At 42.6% G+C, this 19,564-nt stretch overlaps 1 protein-coding gene across 1 annotated transcript in view; it reads left to right on the top strand.

Moving 5' to 3' along the window:
• Window positions 1-19,564, top strand: part of FMN2 (formin 2) — a 328,287-nt gene that overhangs the window by 291,088 nt on the left and 17,635 nt on the right. The window contains exon 18 of the mRNA XM_029226181.1: window positions 6,484-6,633. Within this exon, the coding sequence (XP_029082014.1) occupies window positions 6,484-6,633 (150 nt within the window). The remainder of the gene's footprint in view (window positions 1-6,483; window positions 6,634-19,564) is intronic.

Genomic DNA, 19,564 nt, shown 5'->3' on the forward strand with positions numbered 1-19,564 from the left:
GTGTGTAATATCTTTTTCCATCCCCTCACTTTCAATCTGTATGAGTCCCTTGGTCTGAAATGGGTCTCTTGTACACAGCGTTTAGATGGTTCTTGGTTTTATATCCATTCAGCCAGTGTCTGTCTTTTGGTGGGAGCATTTAATCTATCTACATTTAAGGTAATTATGAATATGTATGTTCCTATTCTCATTTTCTTAATTGTTTTGGGTTTTTTATTGTAGGTCTTTTCCATCTCTTCTGTTTCTTGCCTAGAGAAGTTCCTTTAGCATTTGTTGTAAAGCTGGTTTGGTGGTGCTGAACTCTCTCAGCTTTTGCTTGTCTGTAAAGGTTTTAATTTCTCCATCCAATCTGAATGAGATCCTTGCTGGGTAGAGTAATATTTGTTGTAGGTTTTTCTCCTTAATCATTTTAAATATATCCTGCCAGTCCCTTCTGGCTTGCAGAGTTTCTGCTGAAAGATCACCTGTTAATCTTATAGGGATTCCCTTGTGTGTTATTTGTTGTTTTTCCCTTGCTGCTTGTTCTTGCTATGTTTTCTTTGTATTTAATTTTTGATAGTTTGATTAATATGTGTCTTTGCATGTTTCTCCTTGGATTTATCCTGTATGGAACTCTCTGTGCTTGCTGGACTTGATTAACTATTTCCTTTTCCATGTTAGGGAAGTTTTCAACTATAGTCTCGTCAAATATTTTCTCAGCCTTTTTCTCTTCTTCTTCTGGGACCCCTATAATTCGAATGTTGGTGTGTTTAATGTTGTCCCAGAGGTCTCTGAGACTGTCCTCAGTTCTTTTCTTTCTTTTTTCTTTATTCTGCTCTGCAGTAGTTATTTCCACTATTTTATTTTCCAGGTCACTTATCTGTTCTTTTGTCTCAGTTATTCTGCTATTGGTCCCCTCTAGAGTATTTTTAATTTCATTTATTATGTTGTTCATCGTTGCTTGTTTCCTCTTTAGTTCTTCTAGGTCCTTTTTAAATGTTTCTTGCATTTTCTCTCTTCTATTTCCAAGATTTTGGATCATCCTTACTATCATTATTCTGAAATTTTTTTTCAGGTAGACTGCTTATTTCTTCTTCATTTATTAGGTCTGGTGGGTTTTTACCTTGCTCCTTCATCTGCTGTGTGTTTTTCTGTCTTTTAATTTTTCTTATCTTACTGTTTTGAGGTCTCCTTTTTGCTGGCTGCAGGATCGTAGTTCCCATTGTTTTTGGTGTCTGTCCCCAGTGGCTAAGGTTGGTTCAGTGGGTTGTGTAGGCTTCCTGGTGGAGGGGACTAGTGCCTGTGTTTGAGGCTGGATCCTGTCTTTCTGGTGGGCAAGTCCAGGTCTGGTGGTGTGTTTTCGGGTGTCTGTGGACTTATGATTTTAGGCAGCTTCTCTGCTAATGGATGGGGCTGTTTTCCTGTCTTGCTAGTTGTTTGCCATTGGGTGTCCAGCACTGCAGCTTGCTGATCGTTGAGTGAAGCTGTGTCTTGGCGTTGAGATGGAGATCTCTGGGAGATTTTCGCTATTTGATATTACGTGGAGCTGGGAGATCTCATGTGGACCAGTGTTCTGAAGTTGGCTCTCCCACCTCAGAGGCACAGCACTGACTCCTGGCTGGAGCACCAAGAGCCTTTCATCAACATGGCTCAGAATAAAAGGGAGAAAAAGTAGAAAGAAAGAGGATAAAATAAAATAAAGTAAGATAAAAAATAAAGTAATTAAAATAAAAAATAATTATTAAGAAAAAAATTTTTAAGTAAAACAAAACAAAACAAAACACTTAGATGGACAGAACCCTAGGAGAAATGGTGATAGCAAAGCCATACAGACAAAATCTCACACAGAAGCATATACATGCACACTCACAAAAAGCGCAAAAGGGGCAAAAATTATATATATTGTTCTGAAAGTCCACCTCCTCAATTTGGGATGGTTCATTGTCTTTTCAGGTATTCCACAGATGCAGGGTACATCAAGTTGATTGTGGAGATTTAATCCGCTGCTCCTGAGGCTGCTGGGAGAAATTTTTCTCTTCTTTGTTCGCACAGCTCCCGGGTTCAGCTTTGGATTTGTCTCTGCCTCTGCGTGTAGGTCGCCTGAGGGTGTCTGTTCTTTCCTCAGGGAGGACGGGGTTAAAGGAGCAGCTGATTCGGGGATTTGGCTCTCTCAGGCCAGGGGGAGGGAGGGGTACGGGGCGAGCCTGTGGCGGCAGGGGCCGGCGTGACATTGCACCAGCCTGAGGTGCGCCGTGCGTTCTCCCAGGGAAGTTGTCCCTGGATCACGGGACCCTGGCAGTGGCGGGCTGCACAGGCTCCGAGGAGGGGTGGTGTGGATAGTGACCTGTGTGCTCGCACACAGGCTTCTTGGTGGCGGCAGTAGCAGCCTTAGCATCTCATGCCCGTCTCTGGGGTCTGCACTGTTAGCCACGGCTCGCGCCCATCTCTGGAGCTCCTTTAAGCAGCGGTCTTAATCCCCTCTCCTCGTGCACCAGGAAACAAAGAGGGAAGAAAAAGTCTCCTGTCTCTTTGGCAGGTCCAGACTTTTCCCTGGACTCCCTCCCGGCTAGCCGTGGTGCACTAACCCCTTCAGGCTGTGTTCACGCCACCAGTCCTCTCCCTGCGCTCTGACCGAAGCCCAAGCCTCAGCTCCCAGTCCCGCCCACCCCGGCGGGTGAGCAGACAAGCCTCTCGGGCTGGTGAGTGCTGGTCGGCACCGATCCTCTGTGCGGGAATCTCTCCGCTTTGCCCTCCGCACCCCTGTGGCTGCGCTCTCCTCCGTGGCTCCGAAGCTTCCCCCCTCTGCCACCCGCAGTCTCCGCCCTTGAAGGGGCTTCCTAGTGTGTGGAAACCTTTCCTCCTTCACGGCTCCCTCCCACTGGTGCAGGTCCTCTTCCCTATTATTTTGTCTCTGATTTTTCTTTTTCCCTACCCTGGTTCGTGGGGAGTTTCTTGCCTTTTGGGAAGTCTGAGGTCTTCTGCCAGCGTTCAATGGGTGTTCTATAGGAGCACTTCCACGTGTAAATGTATTTCTGATGTATCTGTGGGGAGGAAGGTGATCTCCACGTCTTACTCTTCCACCATCTTCCCTCTCCCCCAAAATGTTTGGCTTTGATGACCAGTGAGACTTACTTTCAGGAGACCCAGAAGGCTGTGGGAAATAGAGCAGTAATTTGAAAGAAGCCAGGGTCAGACCCACCTGCTGATCTTGTAGAGCTCCCTGGAGAAGCAGGAGGCAACTGGAGCTGACCCTGGGGACAGAGGCAGATGTAGAAAGAAAAATGGAGCTCAGGAGTCAGATGTAGAAAGAAAAATATCATATGGTTTCACTTATATGTGGAATTTAAAAACAAAACAAATGAACAACATAACAAAGAGAAGCAGAGTCATAGATACAGAGAAAAAACAGGTGGTTGCCAGAAGGGAAAGGTTGGGGGAAGAGAAAAATAGGTGAGGGAGATTAATAGGTACAAACTTAGAGTTGCAAAATAAATGAGTCACAGGTATGAAGTGTACAGTGTGGGGAATATAGTCAATAACTATATCAATGACTATGTAATATATTTCTGTGTAACTAGACTTATGGTGGTGATCATTTTGGTATGTATAGAAATACTGAATCACTGTGTCATGTAATAGGACCTAACATAGTGTTGTCAATCAATTATACTGCAAACAAACAAACTCAGAAAAAGAGAACCAATTTGTGGTTACCAAAGGCAGGGGGTGGGGGTATGGGAATTGGATGAGGTTAATTAAAAGTTACACATTCTAGGGAAGTAATATACCACATGATAAATACAATTAATCCTGCTGTATACTAAGCGTTCTCATCACAAGGAAAAAATATTTTAATATTTCTTTAATTTTGTATCTATATGAGATGGTGGGTGTTCACTATACTTACTGTGGTGTCACTTCATGATGTTTGTAAATCAAATCACTTTGCTGTACACCTTAAACAGATACAGTGCTGTGTGTCCATTATATCCCAATAAAACTAGAAGAAAGGATAAAGAAATGATTTGGACAGTTAATTTTACTGTTATTGACTTCTAATTTAATTCCATGGTGGTCAGAGTGTCTACTTTGTATGATTTCAGTTCCTTTCCCTCATTCCCTCACCCCACATAATTATGAGACAACACAGGACCTTTATATAAATTAAAACTGATGTCAGTATATCAGTCTCAGAGAGGGATCAAAATGGCAGAGTAAGAGGACATGGAGCTCACCTCCCTACACAAACACATCCAAAATACATCTACAAGTGGAACAAAACTACTATACATAAAATAGATTAGCAACAAGAACCTATAAGTTCCCTGCATAGCACTGGGAACTATATTCAATATTTTATAATAACCTATAATGGAAAAGAATCTGAAAAAAATAACTGAATCACTATGATGTAAGCCTGAAACTAGCACAATACTATACTTAAACTATACTTCAATTAAATACACACACACACGTGCACGTGTGTGTGTGTGTGTGTGTGTCTTGGGGCCAGCAGGCAGCACCACAGTGGGGTGACCACCTTACCTGTTGTCCCTACTCATTGACACAGTTTCTCTTACTTTACTCAGAAGGCAGTTTGCAGTAGCTCCTGCCAAGAGAGTTCCTCTCACTTTCAGTGTTAAGCGTACTGTTTCTGGGTAAGATGTTAATATTAGGAGAAGGTGAGTGGAGGCCATACTTGAACTCTATCTTTTCAACTTTTCTGTAAATCTGAAGTTAATACAAGGTAAGGCCATGAAATAGGTGATCATTACCTCAGCTGTCTCCTATAATTGAGAGTTTCATAAAGGGAAAATGGAAATAATACACTTAATTCAGTTTGCATCGGTTTAACCTAAAGGAGTAAAAGAAAAGCTCTGTTAATAATTTCTCATTTTTAAGTTCAAGTAAACAGGACAGTAATGGTTCCATTATTTTAGGACATGAGAATGGAAATTGCTAAAAGTTGTAGGTTTAGATCAGAGACTTTTGCGAGAAAGTAGTGAAGGTGGCCTATGAAGCCAGATTTCAAAACAAGTGAGGACAGAGGAGCATTGAATTATAAAGCAACTGTATATAAATCATGGTGTCTTTCAGTGAGTCTGCATGGATGAGAGAATATTTATAGATGCAGAAATCTTCATATGCTCTTAGGATCAGAAGGAAAACCTAGTAATAAGAGATTTTGGATGCTGGAAATAGGAGACAATGGATTTGATACTTTCCTAAAGGAAGTAGGGGTAGGTAGATTAAAGACCATGCAGGTGAGGAACTTGGCTGTGATTTAGAAATGGTAAACAAAATGTACAGTGATCATCATGCACTCATCACCCAGCAGTTCCTGACTTGGTTTCATCTACACCCCTGCCCACTTGCCGCCTCCCATATTGTTTGTGAAGCAAATCCTCAACAGGTATAATTTCATCCATATATATTTTAGTATGTATCGCTAAAAAATCCCCTTTAAAAATAACAAGCACCAGTTTTACCACTAAAAATAATAATAATCCCTAATGTCACCAAATACCCAGTCTCTGTCCGAAAGTCCTATTAGTTCATATATGTAAGAAATGATTTTATTTTCTTACAGTTTGTTTGAAGCAATATATAAAGAAGTTCAAACCATTAAAATCAGACAATATCTCTTAAGTCTTTATAATAGACTTTTTTTTCCCTTTACATTTATGTATTGAAGAATCTAGATCATTTGTCCTTGACTTAGTTCTGGCTGTTATAAGAAAATACCATAGACTGGGTGGCCTAAACAGTGAACATTTACTTCTCACCGTTCTGGAGGCTGGGAGGTCCAGGTCAAGGTGCAGCATAAATCTACCACTTACTAGTTGTATGTTCTTTGTCAAATAACACTTTGAAACCCTTCTGAGTGTCATGTAGTTGTAATATGAAGCAGCCTCGATGGCACCTTCTGGAGATGGGCACTGCCACCCACTGTCACGATGCTGGCCGCCCTGCTGGTACTCACTCATTGGTGCTGCCATGATCTCCAGTGGGAGCCTTTGTCAGTATCTCCTGGGGCTGTTGCTTTTTTTTCCCACCAGCAATGTAGGAAGCCCATAGTATAGAAGCAGTATAATACACATATAGAGACATATTAGTTTGGGGACAAAGAGCTGATATTTCATTTGTTTAGAGTCTAGAAGGAAAGTATAGACCCAACACTTCCCTTATGTCCCAACTTGATTACAGGTTCATTTCTGAAACAGGTTGGACACATAGTGATTAATTTTGAAAATGGTTGGACCAGGGATAGCTACCAGTATATGGAGGACTCTTGTCAGCTGCTAACATCTGAGTCCAAAAACCCTAACATGAAACCTTAAGAGAACTACTGTTGTTGCCTGAGAAGTTGAGTCCTCTTGGTAATAATAACTGCATGAATGAAATCATCATTTGGATGGGGAAAGAATATCCCATGTTGGAAAGTAATCATAGCTTTTATACATGTGTGTGTGTGTTTGTGTGTGTGTGTGCATGCTTTGACAGCTTTTTGGAGACTACAGCCTATTTCTTCATGAGACCAAAAATTGGAGAGAAGGAAGTGTCCCCAAATGTTTTCTTCAGTATCTGGCATGAATTCAGCTCCGACTTTAAAGACTTTTGGAAGAAAGAAAACAAACTTATTCTACAAGAGAGGTAGGTGTTTTTCATTTACACAGTGGCATTTTGAAACATGTTTTCTCGGGTGTGGCCAATTAGGGCTTGCCAACTTTTATAGCCTGAATGACAAATTACGTTCTAACTCTGGGTGTCCTGTCTGAGAGGGTGCTGAGATCGGACAGTATTTGCAGCCTGAGTAAGAAAAGTCAGCACAATGGTTGTGATGCTACAAAGGACAGCTAGAGTGATGGTTTGCCAGGACCACCTTCTGGTAAAACAGCTTCTGTGATGAGGAGGCCACACAGAAGCAAACAAGGTAAGAACAGGAGTGGAAGAACACTGCCGAGATGACAAACCCACTCACTTCAAAAGACCATAAGGTAAGACGAATCAGTTTGGTTTTATTTTTGCTCAATTCATTAGATACTGTCAAAATTTCACCATTCATATCAAAATTTCTCCCAGGTGTCACCAAGAAACTGATGATCAATATTTTTTAAAAGATTTTTCAAGAATCTTATCAGATCGTATCACGTTTCCTAAAGTAAATTCTTTCAGGAATGAAGGGAAGTTTCTCTTCTTAAGTACATGAAATAGAGCCTCTGTCACTTGATTATGAAGGTCACAGAGGTGTCCTGTTACCAAGTCAGGAAGCAGGCTGGCCCATGCATGGCAGCATCCTGAAGTAGCTGGATCTGGAGGGAGAAGGAAAAAGGAAAAGGAAACCAAACCTTAATCCTGAACCAGTTGGTGTGCTTTCCAACATCCTGGCCCTAACAAGGACTTTGCTTTAGAAAACTTACCTCCTAAGGGACTTTATTCATCAGAGCACAAAATTCCACAATTTTCTGCTTATCATCTTCATTTTGGTCTTGCTTACATACAAAACCACGCTCGCCTGCCTAGTCTTCATCTGTAAGTAGATTCTCATCCATCCTTAAATCAGATGAAGTCAATTGCGGACACGTCCTGAGCATGTGGACTCTGCCTGGCTTATGCTCACTCACAGAATTACCTACCTAGAACCCAGGCTCCATCAGAGAAGGGAGTCTGCTTCAGCGAACAATGGATGCAAAAAGAGAGCAGTCTGAGCAGAAGGAAAACACTGAGCTTATTCTACCTCAAAACACATCACCAGGAGTTAACATAAAAGATGAGATGTTAGAAGTCCATGCGGGTGAGACAGGAGGGAGAATCGTGTAAACACGGGCACATTTGGACCACCGTTCATTTCTTTCAGACTTAGCTGTATGTTTCCAGTTTTTCACCCAGCAAGGCTTGCTCAGTTTGGACAACGGTGAGGAGGAAACTGGTTTTAACGTCAGCATGTCACAGACAACCTCCCTTCCTGATGCCACTACTCCCCACGTGCCTTCTTCAGCTCTGATCTAAGCCTGGGCCCCTAAAGGGACTGGGGCTCGTTCACACTCAGGAACAAAACGGAAAGATCAGTGTTTCACTTTGCGAGGGAGCTGAGATGATCCTGATGAGAGTGGACATGGTGGGATATAGGCATGGACAGGGCAGGAGTGAGGAGACTGGTGTTGGGGGGCAGCTGCCCTGAGGGCACATGATGAGGAAGTGAATTGCAGCAGAGGCCGCAGTCCCTGTGGAGGTGGCTCTGGAGGTCCTGGCGCGAGATGGCAGGGTGACTGTCATTTGAGCTCCCATTACTGCGTGGCTTGTAGGGAAGCTGCTGAGAGGCCCCGGTGGAGGTGATGTCGGGAAGGACCAGCCATTTACAGCCTGTGCTCTCTGAGATAGAGTTGTGTTACCAGGCAACACTATGGATAACAGTCCACTGTTTATGATAGTTGATGCATTGGACATGCCCACTGAATATCTCATAAAATCAACCCAATCCTTTTTTTATACTTCATCCTTTGCTAAAAAAAAATTACGATGGGCTTTTTGAGTCACCCTTGGTGACTTCACTTTCAACTTGGCCGTGCTGTGAACTGGCATGTGACAGGTGCTCTCCACTGCACACTTCTCATTTTCCTAAATCATTTGCTTTTAATGAGAGGCTAAGGAAGAACATGTGGCAGGTGATAGAGCATCTTTGTCCTCTGACTTCCAAACTATATTACGTCTCTTGGCAAAGAGACTGGTTTGAAAAGTAAGACTGTTAGTCTGAATTGTTTGTAGCAAAATTTTGTCCCTTTCCTTAGTGGAAAACCAGCCACAAAATTTCAAGGAAACAGTGCGAAATAAAAACGGCAGGCCTGTTATTCAAGAAGTATTAACAATTTCAAGACAGCAAACTGTTAAACCAAGTGCAGAGCCCTGAGAGGGGGCCCTGTATGCTGCACAAACGCCCACCCTTGAAGGCAGCCTTGCCCTGGTGTAAGCTTGCTGGCACGTGCTCTGCAGTTAGGTGAAAGGGTGTTTCAGGAATGCTCCGATGCCCCCAGACATGTACAGGACACAGGGTGCAGCCAGTGGAAGGATTAAACCCCTGACACACCGATGTCAGTGTGAGCAAGGCTTCAAGTGACATGTGCTTCAGATGGGATGCTCTCCCCAACCTGAGTGTTCCCTCCTCTTCTCCTGTGATATGTACTGGCTGCATATTTTCATAGTCCTGTACTGCTCTTACTTTATACCATGACCTCTTCCATGTTTGCATTTGTCTTTGTTTCTCGGACATGGTGTTTTGTGTCTTCTTTTTCAGTGTCGCTCTCAGGGCCTCTAGGCCACAGTGCCCCCTTTTGGTGTTTCCATACATATTTGCTAATTTGACTTGTCACATTGTATTTGACGCAGACACGGAAATAAGAACTTAGTCTAGTAAAGTAATGAACGTGTTTTCTTAGGTAATTTAAGTTTGCCACTGGAGGTAATAAAAACCCCACTCCAAACACTGGAAGCAAAAAGAGAGACTTTGTTTAGATGGTCAAACCACAGAAGAGCAGGATGGAAGGTGGCTGTGGGTGCCTGAGTGCAGAAATCCTAACTAACCACAGCTGTGCAGGGCAGGTTGAGGGGGCTGTTAGTCAGGTGTGTCTCTACCTGCCGCCCTCCACCTGCCTTTTAAATGGCCCCTCCTCCTCCTCTCCTCTCTCTCCTCCTCTCTTTATCTCTCTCATCCTCACTCTCTCACCCTCTCTCCCCTTCCAGCGCCCTCCCTCCCACCTGCTCTGTACTCCAGCCTAACTTCCAGGCCAGGCTGTTTCTTTATGAGTGGACCCCTGGCCATCAGTCCAGCCATGGCTCACATTCTCCTAACTCAGGAGGAGAGGGCATTCTCCACCCTGTAGATTAATTCCAGGGAGGAACTCCAGAGGAGTCGTGTTCATCTTTGGATCAGCCACAGTGGCCAGAGGCATGGATACCGTGGTTGGTTCAGTGGTTCACAGACGCAGTCCTGCAGCCAGAGGGGAGTGTTGCCATGGTCGACAGTCTCGTTGTCAGCACTGTCACTGGAGTTAGGGAGAGCAGTTGCCCAAAGAAAGTAAATAATAATCTACTAGCCCTAATTTATTAAGCCTTTAAAGATAACCTGTGTAACTAGCAGAATGCCCTAGCATGGTAGAAATAACCCAAAAGGTGGTTTAATGGTGTGGTTGAAGTTTTCTTTTCTGTTCAAGTTTTCCTTGCTCTAATTTGGAAAGTATACATTGAATAATATGTTTAAGGTTGTAAATACTCTATAAAATGTCCTCATCCCATTCTTTCTAATTGGTGGTTGAGTACAGAGTGGTAGTAACATATTTTCTGACTTTTCCTAGTGACTCGCATGAGTTAGTAGATGTATTTCTTGAAATGGTGAACTTCTAGTCTATGGTGAAAAGGTCTGCTGTCATTGATGTGGTGTGGAAAACATGAGCATTTGAGTTAGCTCTCCCTCTTGCCCACTTGAGTCTTAGGAAGGCATGCTTTCTTTTTTTTTTAAAGAGTTTTTTGATGTGGACCATTTTTAAAGTCTTTATTGAATTTGTTACAGTATTCTGTTTTGTGTTTTGGTTTTTTGGCCACAAGGCATGTGGGAAGCTTAGCTGCCCCACAAGAGATGGAACACGCAGCCCCTGAATTGGAAGGTGAAGTCTTAACCACTGGACTGCCAAGGAAGTCCCAAGGCATGGTTTCAAAGTCAGCAAAATGGAGACAGTAATACCTGTTTTGCAGTGAGACTGTGTAACTAAGTGAGGTGATATATTAGAGTATGTAGCACAGTGTCTCCATGCTAGATGCTCAGTGGCTGTTTCTCCATCATTTAATATAAAGTCCTGATCATGACAACACACAAGGTCATGTGACATTCTGGTAAGGCGTGTTAAGAACACATCTGTATGAGACCTGAACCAAGATGCTGGAGTAGAAGGATGTGCTCTCACTCCCTCTTGTGAGAACATCAGAATCACAACTAGCTGCTGGACAATCATCGATAGGAAGACACTGGAACTCATGAAAAATGATACACCACATCCAAAGATACAGGAGAAGCCACAATGAGATGGTAGGAGGGGTGCAATCACAGTAAAATCAAATTCCATAACTGCTGGGTGAGTGACTCAGAGACTGGAGAACACTTATACCACAGAAGTCCATCCACTGGAGTGAAGGTTCTGAGCCCCACATCAGGCTTCCCAAGCTGGGAGTCCGGCAACGGGAGGAGAAATTCCTAGAGAATCAGACTTTGAAGTCTAGTGGGATTTGATTGCAGGACTTCGACAGGACTGGGGGAAACAGAGACTCCACTCTTGGGGGTCACACACAAAGTAATGTGAGCATCGAGACCCAGGGGAAGGAGCAGTGACCCCAGGGGAGACTGAACCAGACCTACCTGCTAGTGTTAGAGGGTCTCCTGCAGAGGCGGTGGGTGGCTGTGACTCACTGTGGGGACAAGGACACTGGCAGCAGAAGTTCTGGGAAGTACTCCTTGGTGTGAGCCCTCCCAGAGTCTGCCTTTAGCCCCACCAAAGAGCCCAGGTAGGCTTCAGTGTTGGATTGCCTCAGGCCAAACAACGAACAGGGAGGGAACCCAGCCTCACCCATCAGCAGTCAAGCAGATTAAAGTTTTACTGAGCTCTGCCCATCAGAGCAACGGTCAGCTCTACCTACCAGCAGTCCCTCCCATCAGGAAACTTGCACAACCCTCTTAGCCTCATCCACCAGAGGGCAGACAGCAGAAGCAAGAAGAACTACAATCCTGCAGCCTATGGAACAAAAACCACATTCACAGAAAGATAGACAAGATGAAAAGGCAGAGGGCTATGTACCAGATGAAGGAACAAGATAAAACCCCAGATAAACAACTAACTGAAGTGGAGATAGGCAACCTTCCAGAAAAAGAATTCAGAATAATGATAGTGAAGATGATCAAGGATCTCGGAAAAAGAATGGAGGCAAAGATGCAAGAAATGTTTAACAAAGACCTAGAAGAATGAAAGAACAAACAGAGGTGAACAATACAGTAACTGAAATGAAAACTACACTAGAAGGAATCAATAGCAGAATAACTGAGGCAGAAAAATGGGTAAGTGACCTGGAAGAGAGAATGCTGGAATGCACTGTTGCTGAACAGAATAAAGAAAAAAGAATGAAAATAAATGAACACAGCCTAAGAGACCTCTGGGAAATTATTAAACACAGCAACATTCACATTATAAGGGCCCCAGAACGGGAAGAGAGAGAGAAAGGACCCGAGAAAATATTTGAAGAGATTATAGTCGAAAACTTCCCTAACATGGGATAGGAAATAGCCACCCAAGTCCAGCAAGCGCAGCAAGTCCCATACAGGATAAATCCAAGGAGGAACATGCCGGGACACATAGTAATCAAATTGACAAAAATTAAAGACAAAGAAAAATTATTGAAAGCAGCAAGGGAAAAATGACAAATAACATACAAGGGAACTCCCATAAGGTTAACAGCTGATTTCTCAGCAGAAACTCTACAAGCCAGATGGGAGTGGCATGATATACTTAAAGTGATGAAAGGGAAGAACCTACAAACAAGATTATGCTACCCAGCAAAGATCTCATTCAGATTTGAAGGATAAATCAAAAGCTTTACAGACAAGCAAAAGTTAAGAGAATTCAGCACTACCAAACTAGCTCTACAACAAAAGCTAAAGGAATTTCTCTAAGTGGGAAACGCAAGAGAAGAAAAGGACTTACAAAAACAAACCCAATGGGCTTTCCTGGTGGCGCAGCGGTTGAAAGTCTGCCTGCCGATGCAGGGAACACGGGTTTGTGCCATGGTCTGGGAAGATCCAACATGCCATGGAGTGGCTAGGCCCGTGAGCCATGGCCACTGAGCCTGCACATCTGGAGGCTGTGCTCTGCAACGGGAGAGGCCACAACAGTGAGAGGCCTGCGTACCAAAAAAAAAAAAAAAAAAAAAAAACAATTAAGAAAATGGTCATAGGAACATACATATCGATAATTACCTTAAAGCTGAATGGAATAAATACTCCAACCAAAAGACACAGGCTTGCTGAATGGATACAAAAACAAGACCGATATATATGCTGTCTACAAGAGACGCACTTCAGACCTAGGGACACATACAGACTGAAAGTGAGGAGATGCAAAAAGATAGTCCATGCAAATGGAAATGAAAAGAAAGCTGGAGTAGCAATACTCATATCAGATAAAATAGACTTTAAAAGAAAGAATGTTACAAGAGACAAGGAAGGACACTACATAATGATTGAGAGATCAATCCAAGAAGAAGATATAACAGTTATAAATATATATGCACCCAACATAGGAGCACCTCAATCCATAAGGCAACTGCTAACAGCTATAAAAGAGGAAATCAACAGTAACACAATAATAGTTGGGGACTTTAACGCCTCACTTACACCAATGGACAGATCATCCAAAATGAAAATAAATAAGGAAACAGAAGCTTTAAATGACACAATAGACTGGATAGATTTAATTGATATTTACAGGACATTCCATCCAAAAACAGCAGATTACACTCTCTTCTCAAGTGTGCATGGAACATTCTCCAGGATCACATCTTGGGTCCCAAATCAAGCCTCAGTAAATTTAAGAAAATTGAAATCATGTCAAGCATCTTTTCTGACCACAACACTATGAGATTAGAAATGAATTTCAGGGGAAAAAACATAAAAAACACAAACACATGGAGGCTAAACAATACGTTACTAAATAACCAAGAGATCACTGAAGAAATCAAAGAGGAAGTCAAACGATACCTAGGGACAAATGACAATGAAAACACGATGATTCAAAACCTATGGGATGCAGCAAAAGCAGCTCTGAGAGGGAAGTTTATATGTTTACAAGCCTACCTAAAGAAACAAGAAAAATAACTGAAATAGAAACGAAGAAAACAATAGCAAAGATCAATAAAACTAAAAGCTAGTTCTTTGAAAAGATAAACAAAATTGATAAACCATTAGCCAGACTCATCAAGAAACAGAGGGAGAGGACGCAAATCAATTAAATTAGAAATGAAAAACAGAAATTACAACAGACACCGCAGAAATACAAAGCATCCTAAGAGACTACTACAAGCAACTCTATGCCAATAAAATGAACAAACTGGAAGAAGTGGACAGATACTTAGAAAGGGATAACCTTCCAAGACTGAACCAGGAAGAAATAGAAAATATGAACAGACCAATCACAAGTAATGAAATTGAAACTGTGATTAAAAATCTTCCACAAAACAAAAGTCCAGGACCAGAAGGCTTCACAGGTGAATTCTATCAAACATTTAGAGAAGAGCTAACACCCATCCTTCTCAAACTCTTCCCAAAAATTGCAGAGGAAGAAGCACTCCCAAACTCATTCTATGAGCCCACCATCATCCTGATACCAAAACCAGACAAAGATTCTAGAAAAAAAGAAAATTAATGACCAATATCACTGATGAATATAGCTGCAAAAATCCTCAACAAAATACTAGCAAACAGAATCCAACAACACATTGAAAGGATCATTCACTACGATCAAGTGGGATTTATCGCAGGGATGCAAGGATTCTTTAATATATGCAAATCAATCAATGTGATACACCATATTAACAAATTGAAGAATAAAAACCACATGATCATCTCAATAGATGCAGAAAAAGCTTTTGACAGAATTCAACACCATTCATGATAAAAACTCTCCAGAAACTGGGCATAGAGGGAACCTACCTCAACATAATAAAGGCCATATACGAGAAACACACAGCAAACATCATTCTCAATGGTGGAAAACTGAAAGCATTTCCTCTAAAATCAGGAAAAAGACAAGGATGTCCACTCTCACCACTATTATTCAACATAGTTTTGGAAGACCCAGCCACAACAGTCAGAGAAGAAAAAGAGATAAAATGAATACAAATTGGAAAAGAAGAAATAAAAGTGTCACTGTTTACAGATGACATGATACTATACATAGAGAATCCTAAAGATGCCACCAGAAAACTACTAGAGCTAATCAATGAATTTGATAGAGTTGCAGGATACAAAATTAATGCACAGAAGTCTCTTGCATTCCTATACACTAATGATGCAAAATCTGAAAGAGAAATTATGGAAACACTCCCATTTACCATTGCAAGAAAAAGAATAAAATACCTAGGAATAAACCTACCTAGGGAGACAAAAGACCTGTATGCAGAACATTATAAGACACTGATGAAAGAAATTAAAGATGATAGCAACAGATGGAGATATATACCATGTTTTTGGATTGGAAGAGTCAATATTGTGAAAATGACTATACTACCCAAAGCAATCTACAGATTCAATGCAATCCCTATCAAATTACCAATGGCATTTTTTACGGAACTAGAACAAAAAGTCTTAAAATTTGTATGGAGACACAAAAGACCCCAAATAGCCAAAGCAGTCTTGAGGGAAAAAAAATGGAGCTGGAGGAATCAGGCTCCCTGACTTCAGACTATACTACAAATCTACAGTAATCAAGACAATATGGTCCTGGCACAAAAATAGAAACATAGATCAATGGAACAAGATAGAAAGCCCAGAGGTAAGCCCACACACCTATGGTCAACTAATCTATAACAAAGGAGGCAAGGATATACAATGGAGAAAAGACTGTCTCTTCCATAAGTGGTGCTGGGAAAACTGGACAGCTACATGTAAAAGGACGAAATTAGAACACTCCCTAACACCATACACAAAAATGAACTCAAAATGGGTTAGAGACCTAAATGTAAGACCGGACACTATAAAACTCTTAGAGGAAAACATAGGAAGCACACTCTTTGACATAAATCACAGCAGCATCTTTTTTGATACACCTCCTAGAGTAATGGAAATAAAAACAAAAATAAACAAATGGCACCTAATGAAACTTCAAAGCTTTTGCACAGCAAAGGAAACCATAAACAAGACGAAAAGACAGCCCTCAGAATGGGAGAAAATATTTGCAAACAAATCAATGGACAAAGGATTAATCTCCAAAATATATAAACAGCGCATGCAGCTCAATATTAAAAAAACAGACAACCCAATCCAAAAATGGGCAAAAGACCTAAATAGACATTTCTCCAAAGAAGACATACAGATAGCCAAGAATCACATGAAAAGCTGCTCTACATCACTAATTATTAGAGAAATGCAAATCAAAACTACAATGAGGTATCACCTCACACCAGTTAGAATGGGATTATCAGAAAATCTACAGATAACAAATGCTGGAGAGGGTGTGGAGAAAAGGGAACCTTCCTGCACTGTTGGTGGGAATGTAAATTGATACAGCCACTATGGAGAACAGTATGGAGGTTCCTTAAAAAACTAAAAATAGAATTATCATATGATCTAGCAATCCCAGTACTGGGCATATACCCAGAGAAAACCATAATTCAAGAAGACACATGCACCCCAATGTTCATTGCAGCACTATTTACAATAGCCAGGTCATGTAAGCATCCTAAATGCCCATCGACAGATGAATGGATAAGGAAGATGTGGTAAATATATACAATGGAATATTACTCAGCCATAAAAAGGAACGTAATTGAGTCATTTGTTGAGACGTGGATGGATCTAGAGACTGTCATACAGAGTGAAGTAAGGCAGAAAAAGAAAAACAAATATCGTATATTAACGCATGTATGTGGAACCTAGAAAAATGGTACAGATGAACAGGTTTGCAGGGAAGAAGTTGAGACACAGATGTAGAGAACAGACCTATGGACACCAAGGGGAAAGCTGCGGGGTGGTGGTGGTGGTGGTGTGATGAATTGGGCCATTGGGATTGACATGTATACACTGATGTGTATAAAATATATGACTAAAAAAAAATCCCATCTGTAAATACAAGGCATTATTGTGACTCAGTTGCTTTCTTCGTTGGTAAAATGTCTTGATTCTGAGTCCAAGTTGAGCTTTTGTTTGACAGTGTTCATGTGACCTATCACTTCTTATTTGCATTATGCTCTACTCCTGTTTTGATGCTTCAGACAGCTGACCCATTGGTTTTGTCGTGAGTCCGAAAAAATATTTCTTCATATACTTGCAACTAGGCTTGTACACTTGTTAATAAGAAATTCTTCTTCAAAGAAATCTGGACTAGTTATTACTGAGCAACACAAAACATATGAAAAATAACTTTAAAAAAATGTCAGCTCGACTCTGTCCAGAATATGGGGACAAACTGACGGGAACGGTGCCCAGCCTCTCCCCAAGGCCTCACAGAGCGCAGTGTCCATGCGTGAGGACCCAGGTGACCCATGTCTTATCTCCAGGAAGTCATCAGCATCACCAAGCCACTTGGGGGCCCAGGGGAGCTCGGACGACTTAGCACAGGGTACTAGGGACACTTGTGCTTTTCCACCGTGATGGAGGGACTGTGGTCTTTGGGGAGACAATTTCACTGCCCGCTTTTGCTCTGTTGTAGCCAGACTCAGTTTTCAGGCAGAGTCCAGCTTGTGATGTGTGGTCATCCTCTCATTCCATGTTAAGTGTCCAGGCACAGGAGACCCTCAGTCATTTGATGAAGGCCCCGTCTCCCTGGAGCTGACAGCCTAGCCTTGGTAAGGTGTCACAGGAGGGGGAAGCAAGAGGGGCATCAGTGCCTCCAGAATTATTCTTTGCACACAGATCTGAGTCAAGTAGGAGCTTCGCAGGCGGTCCTGGGAGGGGAGGACGTCCTAAACTAGGAAATTGGGCTCTGGCACCCGGGCCTCAAGCCCCATCATGTGCAGTGCAGCCTATCACCATTTCACTTGTAGTCAGCTTAAGACTTTTTAAAAAATATTTATTTATTTATTTGGCTGTGCCAGGTCTTAGTTGCGGCATGTGGGATCTAGTTCCCTGACCAAGGATGGAATCCAGGCCCCCTGCATTAGCAGCACAGAGTCTTAACCACTGGACCACCAGGGGAGTCCCAGCTTAAGACATTTTGATTTCATAAATCAGGGGTGACATTACTAAGAGTTGTGTTTAAAGTGCTGTCTAACTTAATTTGCTGGTTCCCTTTATTCTGAGGCAGGTGTTCTTTGAGGAACCAGGAGAAAGGGCAGCTACTCCTCCAGCTGCACGAGCGTGTGTTAGTCAGGTCTGGTCTTTGCCCAGCTGGTCTGTGGTTGGAAGGAAAGCGTGTGAAAGTCCGGCCTTAGGAGGGTACACGTTAGACCAGAGGCACCTCATACACTGAGCTGTGTGTTCAGGTTCAAGGTATGATGTCATCAGAGTAGAAGGAAGCAACCACTTTCAAAGCAACTGAAAATAAACCTGAGCTAAGGAAAGAGGCTTATTATTCTGTAGTCATGTGTTTGTTGGACACATAAGTGGAACTGTCTCTTGGACCTCTGCCCAGCACTGTCATATTGGAGCAGTACGTGAAGTTGGCCAACCGCTTACCCATTTAATTCAGGCATCAGTTTCTACAGGAACGACCCATAAAGCAACCCTCTTCCTAGTTCTGACCCCTGTAGTGGAAACCTTGGCAGGAAATTGACAAACAAGACAGGACAGTGCAAATGGTGCCTGAGAATATGTAGGGAATGTGACCTAGGCTCATTAAGGGAGTAATTAATATGCATTAAGGTGTAGTAGGAGGGCTTCCCTGGTGGCACAGTGGTTGACAGTCTGCCTGCCAATGCAGGGGACACGGGTTCGTGCCCCGGTCTGGAAGGATCCCGCATGCCGCAGAGCAGCTGGGCCCGTGGGCCGTGGCCGCTGAGCCTGCGCGTCCGGAGCCTGTGCTCCGCGGCGGGAGAGGCCACAACAGTGAGAGGCCCACGTACGGCAAAAAAAAAAAAAAAAAAAAAAAAAGATGTAGTAGGAAATTAAATTCATGAATTTATTAATTCAACAATTATTTATGCGCTGCTCTGTGGTCGGCAAATTCCCTGGCCATGTGGATCTTACCCTCTAGTGAGAGATGCAGACAACAAAAAAGTAAACGTGCACATTTTAAAATTATAGGTTGAAATTAGCACTATGTGGAAAGTAAACAATGAACCATTTTTGCACAATAAAAAGCAGAAGAGTTTCATTTAGAAAGTTTGGTCGGAGGAGGCCTTTCTGAAGAGGCAACATTTACGTTGACACCTAAAGAATTTGAGGCTGGTGTAGGGGTATGGTGGTGAGCCTGGCAGGTAGGGGTGCGGGAAGGTCACAGCAGCCTGGCAGAAAAGACTGACTGATCTCCAGGTCATGAGGTGAATCTGAGGAAACAGGCAGGGGCCTGACCGTTCCGACCCTTGCAGTCATGGTAAGAGGCTGACTTTTATCGTGGGTGCAGTAGAAGTCCATCACAGCTTTTGAAAGAGGACAACCTGAGATGATTCACGCAGAGAAAAGATGGTTGGCGCAATGGGTAGGAAATTGGATGGTGGTATTGAGAAGCAAGTTAGGAGTTACTGAGGAAACTCCTCAGTAACCTGAGGTGACCCAGGTGAAAGGTGTGATATTCTGCACTAGGAGAGGCAGCAGAGGAGACGGGAAGAGGGTGCTGGGACCCTACACACGCGCATTAACACAGGTTCCTGGCTGGGGCAGCTTTGGAGGTCAGAAAAG

This window comes from Monodon monoceros, unplaced genomic scaffold (genome assembly GCF_005190385.1).
Source record: "Monodon monoceros isolate NGI ecotype Baffin Bay Population unplaced genomic scaffold, NGI_Narwhal_1 Contig2617_ctg1, whole genome shotgun sequence".
In the NCBI taxonomy this organism is placed as follows: Eukaryota; Metazoa; Chordata; class Mammalia; order Artiodactyla; family Monodontidae; genus Monodon; species Monodon monoceros.